At 50.1% G+C, this 16,214-nt stretch overlaps 1 protein-coding gene across 1 annotated transcript; it reads left to right on the plus strand.

Moving 5' to 3' along the window:
- The first annotated feature begins 7,284 nt into the window (after positions 1-7,284).
- CHADL (chondroadherin like) lies at positions 7,285-13,393 on the plus strand. Its single transcript, XM_065423805.1, has 4 exons — positions 7,285-7,443; positions 8,346-10,019; positions 12,197-12,363; positions 13,156-13,393. The coding sequence occupies exons 1-4, from the start codon at positions 7,285-7,287 to the stop codon at positions 13,391-13,393; spliced, it is 2,238 nt and encodes a 745-aa protein (XP_065279877.1).
- Positions 13,394-16,214: the final 2,821 nt, after the last annotated feature.

The following is a 16,214-nucleotide window of genomic DNA, read 5'->3' on the forward strand; positions in this document are numbered from 1 at the left end:
TGGCTTTTTGTCCATAGCATGAAACTTGTGGGCACTGGGGAGCAGAAAAGTGTCAATAGCAACTCCTTGCCTCTGGCGTTTTCTCCTGCTGGGAGTACGTCTGAGTTTGTTGAGGCTTTGCATGAAATGCAGTTTCTGAAATCTCCGGTCATTGGGCTGGCTCATGGCAGCTTCACAAACTGATACCTTCCCCTGGAGGTTACATCATGTGCTCTAGAACCTAAGCTTAAAAAGTGAAGTCAGACTGGATATGAACTGAGGCAGCAATGTCTTCCTGACATCAGGCCTGAGAGAAATATCAGCTGCCTCAATCATCTCAATATGATGTATACTCTGAAGCCTAATGATGATCATTTGAATGTCAACAGTGTTGTTAACAATTTCATATAAGAGGCAAGAGAATCACATTATGAAGGTTTGTGCAATCTCCTGCAAATGGCATCTCAGTTTGGTATCACAGGTGGACAGAGGTTGGGTTGTAGATGGAGCTTATTTTTTCCAGTCTGACATCTGTTTAGCTGACTGGCTTGGTTTGCTCCCTGTTTGATACTGCCAAACAGATGCTTTCCTTTCCGGAACTGTATTTGTGATGGTACATCTACCTGGTGAAGTGCACACAGATGATGACATGACTGTGCTGGTGTCAGCGTCTGCAATAATTCAGGCAGGAAATTACTTGGATTCACATCTTGTGGAATCTGGTGTCTCTAGGCAGTTGTGGTGACGGGGCTGGAGAACAGGCAGCCACTAGGTCCCTTAATACGATCTGTATCATGGAATTGTCCTGAAGCAAACTTTCAAAAAGGTGACAGCCCAATTTGATCCCTGTCCTACAAGAAATTAACCTGAGCCATTCACACACAAGGCCCTTGAACAACCACAGAAAAACAGCAAGTTTGGGGCTCTACTGACCTGTGGCTGGCTCAGAACTGGAGACCGAGCGGTAAATGGTTATTCCATCCCCCCCAAAAGCTGGTTTTAAGTGGCTGAGCAATCGCAAGGCATCCCTGCCCCCCACTCTCAAAGGAGGGATTAATCCAGCTTTAACCCGGCCACCTTTCCTTTTCAAAACAAAGGGTCTGATCCTGCAACAGCCGCATTCACACAAGGCGTCCTAGCGAAGCCAAAGGGGCGGCTTGCTGAGTGAGGGCTACTCCCTTAGGGCAGAGGTCACAGGGGCAGGTAGGCTGGGGCATTTGTCGCTTAGAGGACGCAGGCCTAACATTTAGCGCAAGCCGCCCCCATTCTGCTTGGATCAAAGAGCAGCAGCATCGGCTGGCTTCTGCGGCCACCCGACCCACACAAAGAAGCCAGTGTCATTGGGAGAGCGAGGAGGGGCAGGCCCTCCAAGGCTGAGGTCTGTGAGGAGGACAGAAAAAGCCACAATCTTGTGCGTCTCCTCCCTGCACAGAAATCCTCCTCCCTTCACCCCACTCCCCGCTGTGCGCACAGGAAGGAGAGACTCCACTGCACAGTGGAAAATTCCACCCTCCTCTCCCCAGCGCATACAACGTTTACATTCAAAACAAGTTGCCTGTGTTTCTCTTTCCTGTGTCCCGCTGCCCAGCCTCCGCCCCTCTCCCTCTGCAACGCGGCTTCTTCTTGTTAAATTCAAACAGGAGCAGAGTTTTAGCTGAGCCATTCCGTGCACTGGTTCAAGGACAATCCTTTCCCAAAGATCTCTCAGATGGAGTCTGGCCCAGCAAGACAAGTAAACTCTGTACCCAGCCACAAACCAGCGTGATCCAACATCTGAGCAACCCTACAATAACAATACAACGTGCACAGTCCAAATCTCCAGGGCAATCAGGCACTAAACATTGAGCCCGCTCCTGCAGCTCTTACATAAACAGCCACATCTGAGTCAGTGGGACCACTCAGGTGAGCAAGACGTGCAACAATGGGGCCCACTAGCTGGTCCAGCTTGTGACCGAGCCCCCAACCCTGCCCTCACTGGGCCCAGATGGGAGCAGTATCAGGCCCTGAGATAGTGGCATTGCCGCCTTCTGAGCCGCAGGCCGGGAGGTCTGCGTTTCCGGAGCCAAGAGTTTATTGCAGATGTTGTCTAGCTGACGATCACAACGCCCGGCTCTGCACGCTGTGGTCACCTGAACGTTTTAATGATCCCCACAGAGCAGTACTTTGCACTCCTGTCAGAAAGACAGCCCCCTTTCAGGTGACCACAGCTACATGTTTGCCATCCTCACTCTCCTTACAACGCTAGTGGGGCACATTGAGCAAGGAGCCTACCCAGAGAGTGGAAGCATCTCCCCTCCAGCAAGTTCTCACTCGCACAAGCCTAGGAACCAGAGTCCGGCCGAGTAGACCCAGTGCTGACGTTCATTCAGACAGATTAGGATGCAGCACCAGAAGTAGACCCCTGATCCTGCAAATAGATGCACTAGCCCTGCCTCTCAACGTGGGATTCCATTGACTCTGGGGACTCCTGCACCCACACAGAATCCCACTGACATCAATGTGACGCCATAACGGCACAGGGGTACATGCTAATGCATCCGTTGAGGAGGAGCAGAGACCTAAACAGCCGAGACATTTGTGAGTGAGAAATCAGCATTTTCCTTTATGAAAATTACATTTCAACCTTTTTCTGAAAAAGGCTTAAATGCAAATTCCCCTCCACCTGAATAATCCAGGGCATTGTACCTGACTGGCAGGAGTCTGAGCATCACAATGGGGTGACAGCTAAAACTCTCTGCAAACTAATGGCCTGTTCCCGAGTAGGATGACCAGAGAAGCAAGTGTGAAAAATCGGGACGGGGGTGGGGGGTAATAGGAGCCTATATAAGAAAAAGACCCAAAAATCGGGACTGTCCCTATAAAATCGGGACATCTGGTCACCCTAGTTCCCGAGAGGTGCAGAGAACAAGCAACTCCCACTGGAATCAAAGAATATCAGTTTCTCAGCAAGTCACTGGATCAGGGCCCTGGAAGATTTAAAAGAAAAAAAAAAGATGGCAGGGTTATGTTCCTAAGCTCTTGCTAGACTGTGGGTCCTCGCACAGATTCCATAGGCGACACCACCACTGCCAGAGAAGCTGAAACTCCAGTCGTGAAAGAAAGCACTGGTGCAAAACTACCCATCCATCCTCCCAACTCTTTCTGCAAAGCGAAAACACCACACACATGCACACAGAGACAGGCACTTCCTTTAATAAAACAAATGAATGCAGCATTAGGGTTAGGTTTTAAATGCACAACAGTCAGGACATTCAGAAGCCTGTTTCCTACATCAACTGTCACTCAGCACATACCAGTAATTTGTATTACTGTAGACTTAAAAGAAAGCATTATATATATAAGAAAGCATTAAGTCTATAGTACTACAAATATATACATGTGCACAAAATGGCTAAATTAGTTATAGTGGAAGCTGCTAATGTTTAATCTATGAGCATTTCAGAGGTAAAGCCTCATGCTGGATTAGAGAGGAGTAGGTTTTTATTTAATTTAATGTCTATATTTTAGATTACATATCATTTGTCTACACACACGTATACACAGAGGGGAGAGGAGGGGCATGGGGGAAGGGAGTCAGTCTAGTTCTAACACAGATATTATTTTTAATGGCATTGTGACATTCAAGACAAGGGGGTTAAATTCCTCATCCCTTCCTCTACCAAAGGCTTTCTCAGCAAGTAGGGAGGGATGCGTCGGATTAGTTGCTGCTCTCCCAAAGGCTGTGCTTCACTTCACTTCTGCTTTCCCCTGCCAACTCTGTGTGAGCATGAGCCAGGCTGGGAAAGCAACACAAAGCTCCATTCAGCCCTCATTTCTGTGAGTAAAGTAACCCACACACACGCACTCCCACCAGGAGAATTCACAGGACTCTGGTAGCTGCTGGGTGAAAGGATTTCAGTCCCTTTGGCTTTGCCGTTCCCATCTTCACTGTCCTCGGTTTCGCGTTACCCTAGTCGTGCTTTCCTGCGGCAGGATCTGCCTTGTGCAAACAGGAGGAAGCAGCTGGGTAAGTTGTTGGGGGCTTGGACAGGGGGAAGACGAGGCTGGGTTGCAGCCTCTCACTGCTGTGACAGCAGCGGACTTTCACATATTAAGCCAAAATGATTTCAAGGATCTTAATGCAGCTCCTGGTACTGGAGGTTTGTCCACACCGCACAAGCAGTATGCTGAGCGCTCCCTGCTCAGGAGAGACTTGGCATTCAGTGTCCAGGAAGGCTGCAGGTCAGGACTGAGCTGTATTGGCAGAGCCCAGGACTGGGATAAGCCAGGGGTGCAGTAAAGGGGGATCTCAATCCATGTGTGTGGGAGTGGAGTCTGGGATGGGTGCCGCTGCTCAGCACTGAGGTGAGCCAGCAGGGCTGTGTGGGGCCCAGGGCTGGGATAGCTGGGGCTGTTGCAGGGGGGCTGGGAGGGGCAGTGCATGTGGGGCCCAGGGCAGGGGATGCCGCAGGCCAGGAGTGAGGCACACTAGCAGAGGAGTGAGTGGGACCCCCAGGCGTGGAATAGCTGGGGGTGCTGGAGGACAGGCTCAGCAGCGCTGTTTGTGGGGGCATAGGATTGCCACAGAAGGGAAGTGCATTAACAGAACAGTGGCTGGAAAGCCGGCACTGACCTGGCTCAGGAGACTCACCGTTGTGGGCCCTGTCTACGCTCGGCTCAGCTCAGCTCCATTGGGGTTTGTAAGGGTGGGAGCCCTACTGCAGACAGAGCTGTGAATGCTGACATTTGTTATTCTCCCCCCTCCCCCTGAAACCACCCCCTCGCCTTCCCCCAGCTCTGGACTCTCCCACATACATTTTTGCCACTCCACTGACCATTCAAAAAGCCTTTGCTAATGCTGCCCATTTTGCTTCTAGCCACATTCTTAGCTTACACTAATAGGCTAAAACAGCAGCTCGAAGGCCCCGGCCCAGGGCGTGCCACATCCCCAGCGCTCAGAGCGGATTCACTGCCTCACAAAGCCTTGGCTGCTTCCTGCCCTGTGTAACCCCCAGCAGGACGGACGGGCCTGTGGGCAGGCTCAGGGTCGGGAGTGAGGCCCCTGGGTTCTCGGGCTGCTCTGCCACTGACTCTGTGACCTCAGGCAAGTCATTTAACCTTTCCAGGCCTTACTTCTTATCCCTCCAAGGTCTCTAGTGGCTTCTTCCTGGCTTTATCTCAAGACTATCCTCCATCCTCATCCTCCTTGACCTTTCTGCTGCCATTGACCTGTGACTCTCACCTTGCTTGGTTCTCCTGCATCTCTGATGGCTCTTCCCCCCTCCTTTCCCACTTCTCTATGGACACTCCCTAGCACTCCATCTTGGGTCCTCTCCTCTTCTCCTTCTCTATCCCATCATTGGGTGACCTCATCTGTTCGCAGAGGTTTAGCTGTCACCTGTGTGCTGATGACTTTCAGATACAGTTTTCTGCCATGGACCGCTCTCTCACTGACTCTCCAACAGCTCCTCTTGGGCAGTTCACTGTAAACTCAAGTTCAGCATGGCCAAAAACAAGCTTACAGTCTCCCCTACCAAACATCTTCACTGACTTTGTTCTGGGTTACAGCTGACCAGACCATCATCTCTCGCATCATCCTGACCCATAACCTGGCGGACATCTGTGGCTCCTGTCTCTCCTTCTTCCCACATATCCAGGCCATTACTTATTCCCGTCACTCATTCCGTCACAATATTTCAAATAAACCACACTTTCCTTTCTGCCCTGAGGATCAAGTCGCTTGTCTTCATCCCTCTTCAGTCAACCAGCCTTAACCACCTCTGATCCATCTGTAAATGCTGCTGCCAAAACCACCTCTCTCTCACTAATTGCTCCAACCACATCAACTCCCACTGAGTCACTTCACTGGCTCCCCACCCTCCTGAACATCAAATACAAACTTTTTGTCTTTGCTCCTAAGCCCGGCCTCTCAGACATGGTCTCCTCCCGCATGTCCCACCTCCACATCCAACCTGCTCTGCCAGTGCGACCAGCCTCAGCATTCCTTCTCAGTCTCTCACAAACACCCCCATCCCCATGATTTCTTCCCTGCTGACCCTTACGACTGGGGCACCCCCCACAATACAGTCGCCAAGCCCACCTCCTTTCACCTCATCCAAGCCTTTCCTAAGAACCCACCTCTGCCAGGAAGTCTATGGGGAAACAAGGTGGAAGTAACAAACCAAACACAGACTCAGCTTGGATGAGCCATCCAGATGGGTCCACACCTCACTTCCAAACCACCTGAGCTTATTATGGACAACCTTGTCCTCCTGTTCACCTCCCATTGTTGCCTTCTTCTGACCCCTTCCTTGGTGTGTCCACTCCAATACAGATTGCAAACTCGCTGGAGCAGGGATCATTGCCTTTTACTTGTTATGGGGAAGTACTTGCACATTTGGGACACTTGAAAATAAAATAAAATAAAATAAATAATAATAATAATAATGTTACCCCTCTGTAAAATGAGGAGACATTACAGATCTGCCTATCAGGGGTGGGGTGAGGCTAAGCTAATTAGCATTTGTAAAGCACTCAGCTACCAATTGGAAGTTGCGGTACAACTACAGTCTTTTACGAGCAAGGCTGCATTGGAACAGTGCTACTGCTAGTGTGATTTACTCAGAATGGCAATGAGTTACCGCCATTTCCTACCCTCCTTCTCTTGGGATATATGGCAACGGTAATGCGTGTTGTTGTCACATTCACATTAGCACATTCTCTTGAGTCTGCAGAATGCTCTCCGCTCCTTTTCTGGCAGCACCGGTGTTGTCCTTTAGCCACTCTGCCTTGGAGTGAGATTACATCAGATCTCACAAGCTGAAGCAGGTAGGACTTGGTCCGTACTTGGAAAGGAAACCTCCAAGGAAAGTCCAAGTGCTGCAGGAGGAGGTACTGGTGATTTAGCCGAGGTTGCTCTTCCCTCTAAAGCCCTGATCCAGTGAAGCACGTAAGCATGTGCTTAGCTTTAAGCATGAGAGTCGTAGCCCCACCCCCTCGAGTCCAAGAATGGAACCAGAATTAATCCAGCTCCCATTGAGTTCAACGGGACAACTCACCTGCTTAAAACTAGGCTCATACCTAAGTAATCTAAACTTCCCGCTGCACTTTCCCTTAGTCACACTATCCCCTTCCCTGTCTCTCAAACGGGGCTGGAGCATTGCAATGCACCGTGAAACAGCTGCAACAATCCGCCGCAATCCCAAGGGACGCAGCCTGCAGAGCACTTAGGGTCCGTGGGGATGAGAAGCACTGTGGGAATGCACGTCTGTCTGATTGGGGTGCCTGTTCCCTCTCTCTCTCTCTCACCTGTAGCCGCTTTCCAGGATGTGGGGATCCCTGGGCCTCCTCCTGGTGTCAGCTCTCTTCCCTGTCAGGAGAGCGGCTGCCGAGCGCTGCCCACGGATCTGCATCTGCGATAACATAAAGCACCACGTCATGTGTCTGAACAAGAACCTCACGGAGGTGCCCATCACCATCCCACAGGTCAGTCCCTGGGCACAGCGGAGAAAGGGAAGAGTCAGAGGCAAACACAGCACAAAGTGCTCTTAAACTTCTCCCCACTCACTTGCCGCCGCTGCCACCACCATCAAAGCTCCTCACCCCTGGGGGCATCTGGGCACCAGTCTGATCCTCTCTCTCCCTGCACAGCACTGAGCCACACAGGCTGTTGTAGGACAGGGGAGAGGAGGCAGAACGAGATGCAGGCAGGTGTGGTTCACTTTGTGCAGATGTCTGGGTTTCCGAAAGATTTGTGCAGTAACCTCACAGCTTTTCAATGCCGTTGATGTGAAAATCTGAAGGGGGGGGTTGATCCATATGCAGGGCAGTTTGCAAGATGAGCTGGTCTGCTCAGGGTCAGCTCTTCTACCGAACAACAACATAAAAATAACTCATCTGATCGAGACAAAAAAACAGTTACAATATTTTCTGGGCAATACACAGTCAGGCCCCTCCGAGGTGGTGATTGTTACAGGCCTTAAGCTAAAGCAGAGTCAGACGGTGAAATAAGGAAACAAGGGAAACCCAGATGGCTGCAGGAAGGTGATGTTGGTGTAGGAGGCACTTTCCCCTCTGAGTCAGCACTGAACGAAGGCTCACGCAGGATGCTAGCGATTGCCGCATTGCAGGAAGTCTGGTTCAGCAGGACGAACGGTCACTATTGAGACCCCATCACAACTTTCTGCAGCAGACTGGAGGTGCTCTGGGAAGTGTCTCTTCCAAGTACTGACCAGGCATGAGCCAGTACTGAGCCTGCTTGTGAGATTTGGCCAGATCACAGTGATAACGGCTGCAGAGAGGACTGGGACAGCCCGTCACTCTGCTGCAGAGGGGCGGGAGAGGTTGTGGATTCCATCTTCAATAACTGATGCTTGTGTAATCAACAGGTCACCCAAAAACTGGATCTCCGGGGCAACAACATAAAAGTCATCCCTGGAGGAGCTTTCCTCCCTATCCCATACCTCACCTACTTAAACCTGCAGCGATGCAACGTGGAGAGTATTGAGGAAGGGGCTTTCAGGGGACTAGGACGACTGATCTACCTCAACCTGGCTTCCAACAATATAGCCTTCATCTACCAGGAGTCCCTGGATGGGCTGTCTTCTCTTCAGCAGCTCATCCTGGAGAAGAACCGCATAGAAGAGATAAAGCCAGGGGCTTTCAGCCAACTGGGCTTCCTCAACTTCCTCAACCTTGGCGAGAACTTCCTGGTCTACCTGCCTGATATGGTCTTCCAGGGCCTGCAGCTGATCAAGTGGCTCCGCCTGTCCCATAATGCACTTCATGTCATAGCCACGGAGGCCTTTGGTGGGTTGCCGACCCTGAGGAAGTTGAGCCTGGACCACAACGAACTGCAATCCCTGCCCACAGAGGCCCTGTCGAGGCTGTCGGGTACCACACGGCTGGACCTGGGACACAACCCTGTCACCTACATCGGCGAGGAGGCCATTGAGATGGCTTCACTGAAGCAGCTGTTCTTGGACAACATGGCCCTGCAGGATGTCTCACACAAAGCCTTTGTGAAGAGCCCCCTGCTGCACACAGTCGACCTCCACAACAACCAGCTGCAGGTGCTGCAGCCGCTGACAGAAGCTGCCCACCTGAAGAAAATCAACTTAACAGGAAACCCCGTGGTTTGCACTTGCTACATGCGGCCCTTCAAGGAGTGGACGGAGAAAGCGAGGGTCCAGGCCGATGTGCCATGTGCAGGCCCTGGCGCCTTCAGAGGTGAGCAGCTGGAGTCGCTGAGGTCCATTGATATGAAGTGTGGTGGCCCTGCTCCGGACGAGAAGCGGCTCCCCAGCCCAGCCACCCCCAGGAGGGAGCCAGAGGGAGATGCTAAGACGAGGTGTCCAAAAGTCTGCGCCTGCTCCCCTGATTTCCAACACAGCAACTGCGAGAACAGAGGCCTCCGGAAGATCCCCAAGGGGTTCCCAGGCAACACCCAGCTCCTGGACCTGCGCCAAAATGAGTTCCACTCCATACCCAAGGGATCCTTCCCCGGCTTGAAGAAGCTGGTCTCGCTCCATCTGCAAAGCTGCAAGATCATGGAGCTGCAGCCGGGGGCCTTCCAGGGCTTAAAGAAGCTGGTCTACCTCTACCTGTCTAACAACAACATTGCTGCCATAGATGCTGCTGCCTTTGATGGGGCCCCCCAGCTCAGCTACCTGTACCTGGACCGCAATGGGTTCACTCGGATGCCCACGGGGGCCTTCAGCCTCCTGCCCAACCTCTTCTCCCTCCACTTGCAGCATAACTCCATCAGCCAGCTGTCAGACAATGACCTGGCTGGGGCAGGGCAGCTACGCTGGGTCTACCTAAGCGGGAACCGCATCACTCGTGTGTCCCCCAGGGCCCTGAGCCCCGCCAAGATGCTAGAGAAGCTGCACCTGGATGAGAACCTATTGCAGGAAGTGCCCACCGGGTCCCTCCGGGGTTTGCCTGTCCTTAGTGAGCTGAAGCTGTCCAAGAATCCCATCAAGTCTATTGGGGATGGAGCCTTCCTCCCTGTAGCCAGGTCCCTGCTGCACCTGTATCTGGATAATATGGGGCTAGAACAGGTGAGAGGGAGGGAGGGAGAAGGGCGAGTGCCCCAGCCTGATAAAGCTAAATCCTACTAGACAAGTTACTGTTTGGTCACCTCTCCTTCCTGCTCCCACTGCAGGGCGCTTCCCTGCAGCACATTCCAGTGTTTCTTCTGGACAAAATGAAGGGGCTTCCAACCCAAAGCAATGGCCCCAACACTAGGGCTTGTACCACTTCCCTTGGGAGATGATTGCTCAGCCTGAGACCTCACTTGGAAGAAAAGCTTCCCGATATTTAGCCTGAATTGCACCTTTGTTCAGTTTTATCCTGTTACTCCTAGTGTTTATGCCCCCTCGGCCTGCCCCAACAGTCCCTCTCTCCCCCTCCTTGGCAATTGCACCTTTCACAGGTGCCAGATCCTCCCCATGTCATAGCCCAGCCAGGTTACAGGCTCTTCGTTCCTTTCATCTGTCCTCATTAAGGGCTTGATCCAAAGCCAAGGATAGTCAATAGAAAGATTCCTGTTTCTTTCAATGGGCTGTAGACCCTGCCCTAAGCTCCTCCCCCCAGGGTCCTAATAATTGATATTTCTCTTTCCTCCAATTTGTCAATATTTCTTCTTGTCCTGTGAAGACCTATTCCGAGGGATTCCCCTCTGCTACTCACCTGTTTCTCTCTCCTCTCAAGCACCCCAAATTGCCACCATCCTCCTGCCAGCCAACGCTCCTTTCAGGCTCAACAAGGCCACATCCGGGGCCTCCCACGCTGCTTTCACAGCAACTCCCAGCCCTGGGGAAGGAGAGCGCCAAACTTGGGTCCAGGGAGATTGCCTGGCCATTCAACCACCCTGATCGGTTTTACTCTCAAAACCCAGAATGAGGCCACCACAGAGCCCAGCGTTTCTCTTGCTTGCAGAGAAGAAAGTGGAACATGTTCCTGCCAAATTCTTCTTTCCCTTTCAAAGGAAATTTGAGTACATTCTGAAGTCCCAATAATGCAACCCAAACTGGTTATGTAAATTAAAGGGGTCTCGTTAGTTTTTCATAGCATGAAACCCTTGTTCAGCTACTTGTAACCGAATCTCTCCTCACATGTGACCCCAGAATCCTCAGTGCTGGTTTTCACAGCCCCTCAAAGGAAGTGCCGCAGGAATGATGGTTATTGAGGTGCTCCTGGAATCTAGAGACCATTCTGAGCATGAGGGACTGAAACAAACCTGAAAACCAGAGCTGGGAAAGCGGAGTGGGCTTTTCCCTTTGTGACTGTCACGGAGGCTGACAATCTCTGCCACAGAGATTAAATTAAAATGGGGAATCGGATCCACAAAGTCTTGCAAGTAGAAAGCACGTACTGTACGGCGCTGACCCAACTAAGCACTTAAACACAAGTAGCGACCTTGAAAATGACACTGCTCATGTGCTTAAAGTTAAGCACATGCTTACGTGCTTTGCTGGACTGGGGACTGTTTAAACTGAGATAAAAAATAAGATGACAATCAGCTATCCAGGGACTGAAAAAGCCCCTACAATCTGCTCAGTTCAGTGCCTTGCCATTAGTTAAAGGAAAACCTGAGGCAAAGTGAAAAGCTATACTAAGCGTAACACATCCCGTTGCCAAAAAGAACAAAATATCAAATTGAAAAGGGTGTTAAATATAGCTATTAAGAATCACACACACGTATATAACACCGTACATTTACCCTGCACTTTCAAACACAGAACAGGTGAAATTCCCTGCTACAAAGAGTTTACAATCCAGAAAATAATGCAAAATGAAATAGGACACTGACAACTTGAGTCTGATGCAGGTTAAGAGAGACAAAGTGCAATATTTCAATATGTGAAGCAGGTAGAGGCTTTCAGAGCTATTTAAGGGAATTAATATTTAGCACTAAATATTAAGTACCACAATTACATTAACCAATAAAGACAGAGAACTCACTTTACTGAAAGTCTCTGCTTCTCTCACAATAAGCTCCTGCACTTCCTTTGTCTCAAATTATGTCATCAAACTGACCTGCGTGCTGGGAAGTATTGATACGAAGTGACAGTAACACCATTCACAGTGGAGACAGGAACCAATGAGAGCTCTCTCTCTCTCTCTCTCACACACACACACAAAATCAGAAAGTGCATGCAGATATCTAACTCCCTATTAAAATCATCCACAGCTGTTTTCCTTTGACTCATCAGCCCCATCTCATCATTTGCAGCTTTCCTCAAGAGCCTTTGCTGGTCTGGGTCCCAGGATGAAGAGTCTGTACCTGGACAACAACAACATGTATAACGTGCCTGACTTGCGCAGCTTCACAGGGCTGGAGGTCATCAACCTGAGAGACATCCCCTTCCACTGCGACTGCCAGCTCCTCCCACTGCGCAGGTGAGTCACTGCTTAGGTCCAGCAGCCTGGCTGGGTCTGACTGATAGGAGGGTGTGGATCTCTGCTCAGTTCCTGCCAGGGAGGTGTTCACACACTGAAAATATCATTGCAGTGGGGACCAATATGCAACTTTGCTGCCAGTCTTAGCAGGGAGGCTAATCCATGAGAACATTGAAATCCATGGGAGTTAGGTGCCTAAATACCTTTGAGGATCTGGGCCCTCCTGCCTAGAGAGGAGCTCTCCACAGGAGGACTGAGGCATATGGGTAGATGAGGGCAAAGAGGAAAAGCAAAGGAACTGGCAGATCAGAAAAGACCATAGGTCCTCTGGTTGCCTGTCTCACCCAATTCCCAATGCTTCCAAGGGAGGTGTAAACGCCACATAATGCACCTCATTGTGCTGTAGCCTGCCATGTACTTCTTCATGACCTCAGTTGCTGCTCACCTTATACCCTGAAGTGTGAGGACTGGGAACCCTTGAAATATGTCCTGGCTGGGGTGACTGTGGCTGCGATTCTTACTCTATACAACTGCATTTTTGGGGTGTTAAAACTTTCCAAACTGTTTGCACATGTGGGGAGACTGAAGTGCCGTGCCTGAGCTGTCCCCGTTCCAGGGGTACACAGAGGGCATCACTCTTCAAGGCTGTCAAGACAGCCCCAAACTCCCTTTGAACTTGTTATCAGAGAGCAAATGCCCTGGTTTGCCAGCACAGCCATTTGTGCCAGTAATTTGCTAAGTCCACCTGGAGTTTTTCTCATCTCCTTCCTCTGTCTCTTGCCCCATTTTCAGATGGATTGACAAACTGAACCTGCGCGTGGGAGCCACCTGTGGGTCCCCAGCAGAAGTCCGCGGGCAGAAGGTGAAGCTTTCTGCTGTCTTCAAAAGCTGCCCAGGCTGGGGTATGGAGAAAGGCAGAAGGGCCCATCCAGACAAAGTTAAGGCCAAAATCAAAGCAGAAAGAAGCCCCAGCAAGGAAAAGAGGTCAGGAAAAGCACAAGCCAGAGGCACCAAGAAGAGCAAAGCGTAAGAGGGAGTGGCCATGCTGCAGCTGCTGAAGTGTCTTATCAGCAGTGTGTGGCTGTGGAGGCACTTGCCCAGCTAGTAGGAAGCAGCTTAGTGAGAGAGAAGCTTTAATGGGCTTTTATCCACGTTGCAGTGAGATTTCCATTGCACAGCGGCAAGGAGCAGACCTGACCATAGCTATGGGAGACTGAGCTCTGGGGTTCTGGCGGGATGGGGGCTGGAAGGGAAGTATGTGTGCAGTGTGTGTTGCAGGGGAGGGAATTCAAAGAGGAAATCGCATTGAGAGGAAAAAGCAGTTGTGAGAGTTCCTTCTGACAATCCCATGGTGCTTTTCATGTGGGAGCATCCCCTCCTGCCCCCCCCCCCCTTCTGTGCCAAATCATAGCTTGAACAATTCCATTTTGCCTCCCTAAGTTCCTCTTGCAGTTTCAGTGGAACATGTTCTTGTTCTCTTCCTGCCCTAAAGCACTGCTGTGCATTATGTTTCACCCCAGAGGTGGCTGATTTTTAGTGGTGGGGGAACAATCTGCTGTCCACAGACAGGGTTTCATGTCATCTCTGATTCAGTGGCCAGCCATTTGCTGTGGAATCCAGCCCTTGCTGCAGAATTGGAGCTTTCAGTCAAAAACAATACATTTCTAGCCCGCCTGGTTGAGCAGGTAACACTGGAAACACAAACCGAGTGTAACACATGCAGTATTGACTTTGTGAGTCTGCAGAGACCCTGAAACAATAACTTGGGGGGGGGGGGGCTGAAACACACCCCATTGATCTCAATGGAGTGTCAGGTCTCAAACCTCGTGATGAATATTGAAATGCCAACATTGCTAACTGTTCCACTGCTGATGGTTTCAGAAGAAAAGTCCAGTAAATGTACGTATCCCACAATCCCCAACCACCCTCTGTACCTTCCCAGGTGTGAAGAGTTCCAATTGTCTCCCTGCCCAAGTTCCCATATCGCTCCCTCACACTGCCACCCTGCAGGTCTGCGTCATTAATACAAACATCGGCATCAAATTGAAAATTTATAGATTTAAACCTCAAAATAAACAGCACAGGGGGCTACTGTACCGAGTGTATTATTTATTTTTGTTCAGTAAAGCCCCTATTTTATTTTACATGAAGGGGCTGCAGAATCTCCCATCTCGCCAGAAAAAAGGAAGCCACGCTGCAGCACATAGATCCCGCTCACAGCACACTGGCTGATGCCTGGTCTACGTTTAGTGAGGTGGCAATGCTCTCTGTAGCCCCGTAGGGAAGAAAGGCTCTATAGCCAATGTGATTAGCTACATGCTGTTGGAAAAGCTACATTTATCCATAATATATGTATCACTGATCCTTTCCAATGCTGGCAGCAGTTTGACGTATTCAGCGCCTCCCCTTCTGCCCCCTCCCATTTCAAAACACACTTAAAGACAGTGAAAGACTTTAAGGGCTGGTGTCATCTAGTTTCTTGTTAGAGGGGGGTGTCAGTTACCCACAATCCTTTGTAATGGCAAACCCATCACCAAGTTTCATGTATTGTTTCAACACCTAGGGCCAGACCTTTGGCTGGGTTATATTGGTGTAGCTGCCCTTGAGCTATACTGATTTACACTGGCTGAGAATTTGGCCTCTAGACTTTGTTCGTGCAGACTGAGATGTTCTAGGGAACTGGAGAAGGTATTGATCAGTTACAAGGAATTCTGCAGGGACCTAAACTTCCTTAGCTATCTCTGTTTGCCTTTGGCCATGAAGAATCACAGGGAAGAGGCAGAGGGCTGCTCCGGACAGCAAACGTGTTTCACATCTGTTTGTGTAAGTGACTTGAGGCTGTGTGTGTGTGTTCATTCTCTAGTTCGCTTACAGCAGCAGAATGCTTAGAGCCTACCCCATATGGATGTATTATACTGCAAGAGAGTGGCAGGAAAGGACTGGCGTTGTCATTCCTCAGCACTTCAAAGAGTCATGTCCCTTCAGTATCACATGCTGCATGGGCTCTCTGGATTGCTGTGAATGGGTGGTGAGGAGAAATGGCAGGTGTGTTATCCCAGAGGACCTGCTCCAGCCCCTTTGCTCACAGCTAATATTCCAGTTAGGAGGAAAACCAAACCTCAATATATACTTCCACTGGGGCTGGAGTTTCACACCTCTGCAGCCCCAACAAGCAGTGCTCAATCCAGCATATTTGTCCATTACCGTATGAGAGGCTGGTGCCTGAATGCAGCATGACCAATAAAATACATCTGCCGTGCCTGGCACCCTTTCCAATGGTGGGAGGGAGGATGGAGAACCCTTTGCTTGCACTATAGGCCCTGTCTAGACTTGGGAAATAGGTCATGTTTTGAAATGTCTTTCAGTCATAACCTTTATTTCTAGTGTAGGCAGGGCCTAAGTCAGGATGCGGGGTCCTGCCATTCCAACCACTGCTTCCTGTAGCAGACACTGAACAGCCAGCTTGTGAGGGCACAAGGAACAGCAAAACACTCCAAAATGCCCTGCCCCCAGAGCAGAAAAGGGAACCTTAGAGATGATTCAACAGCATCTAAGGACTCTAAGTGGAAGTGAAAATCATGTTGAAACAGTATTCTCCACTATCTTATTCTCCTGTATCATATACTTAAATGACATGAGAGCAAACACAGTTCTTACCTGTATCACTGACACCTTCAGAGGATTAAAAATAAAAATGTTTAAAATGTAGCATGTTAATCATCACTGGCAGAGTTTTTGCCTTTTACATTTCACTTATCAAACTAGATTGTAAAACAAAAGTGAAATTGACCAGTTTCACTGGCCCATTCTTACGCGCTAGCCCAGTGCTGCTGTGTTTGGTTTCCCCACAC

This window comes from Emys orbicularis, chromosome 1 (genome assembly GCF_028017835.1).
Source record: "Emys orbicularis isolate rEmyOrb1 chromosome 1, rEmyOrb1.hap1, whole genome shotgun sequence".
Lineage (NCBI taxonomy): Eukaryota > Metazoa > Chordata > Testudines > Emydidae > Emys > Emys orbicularis.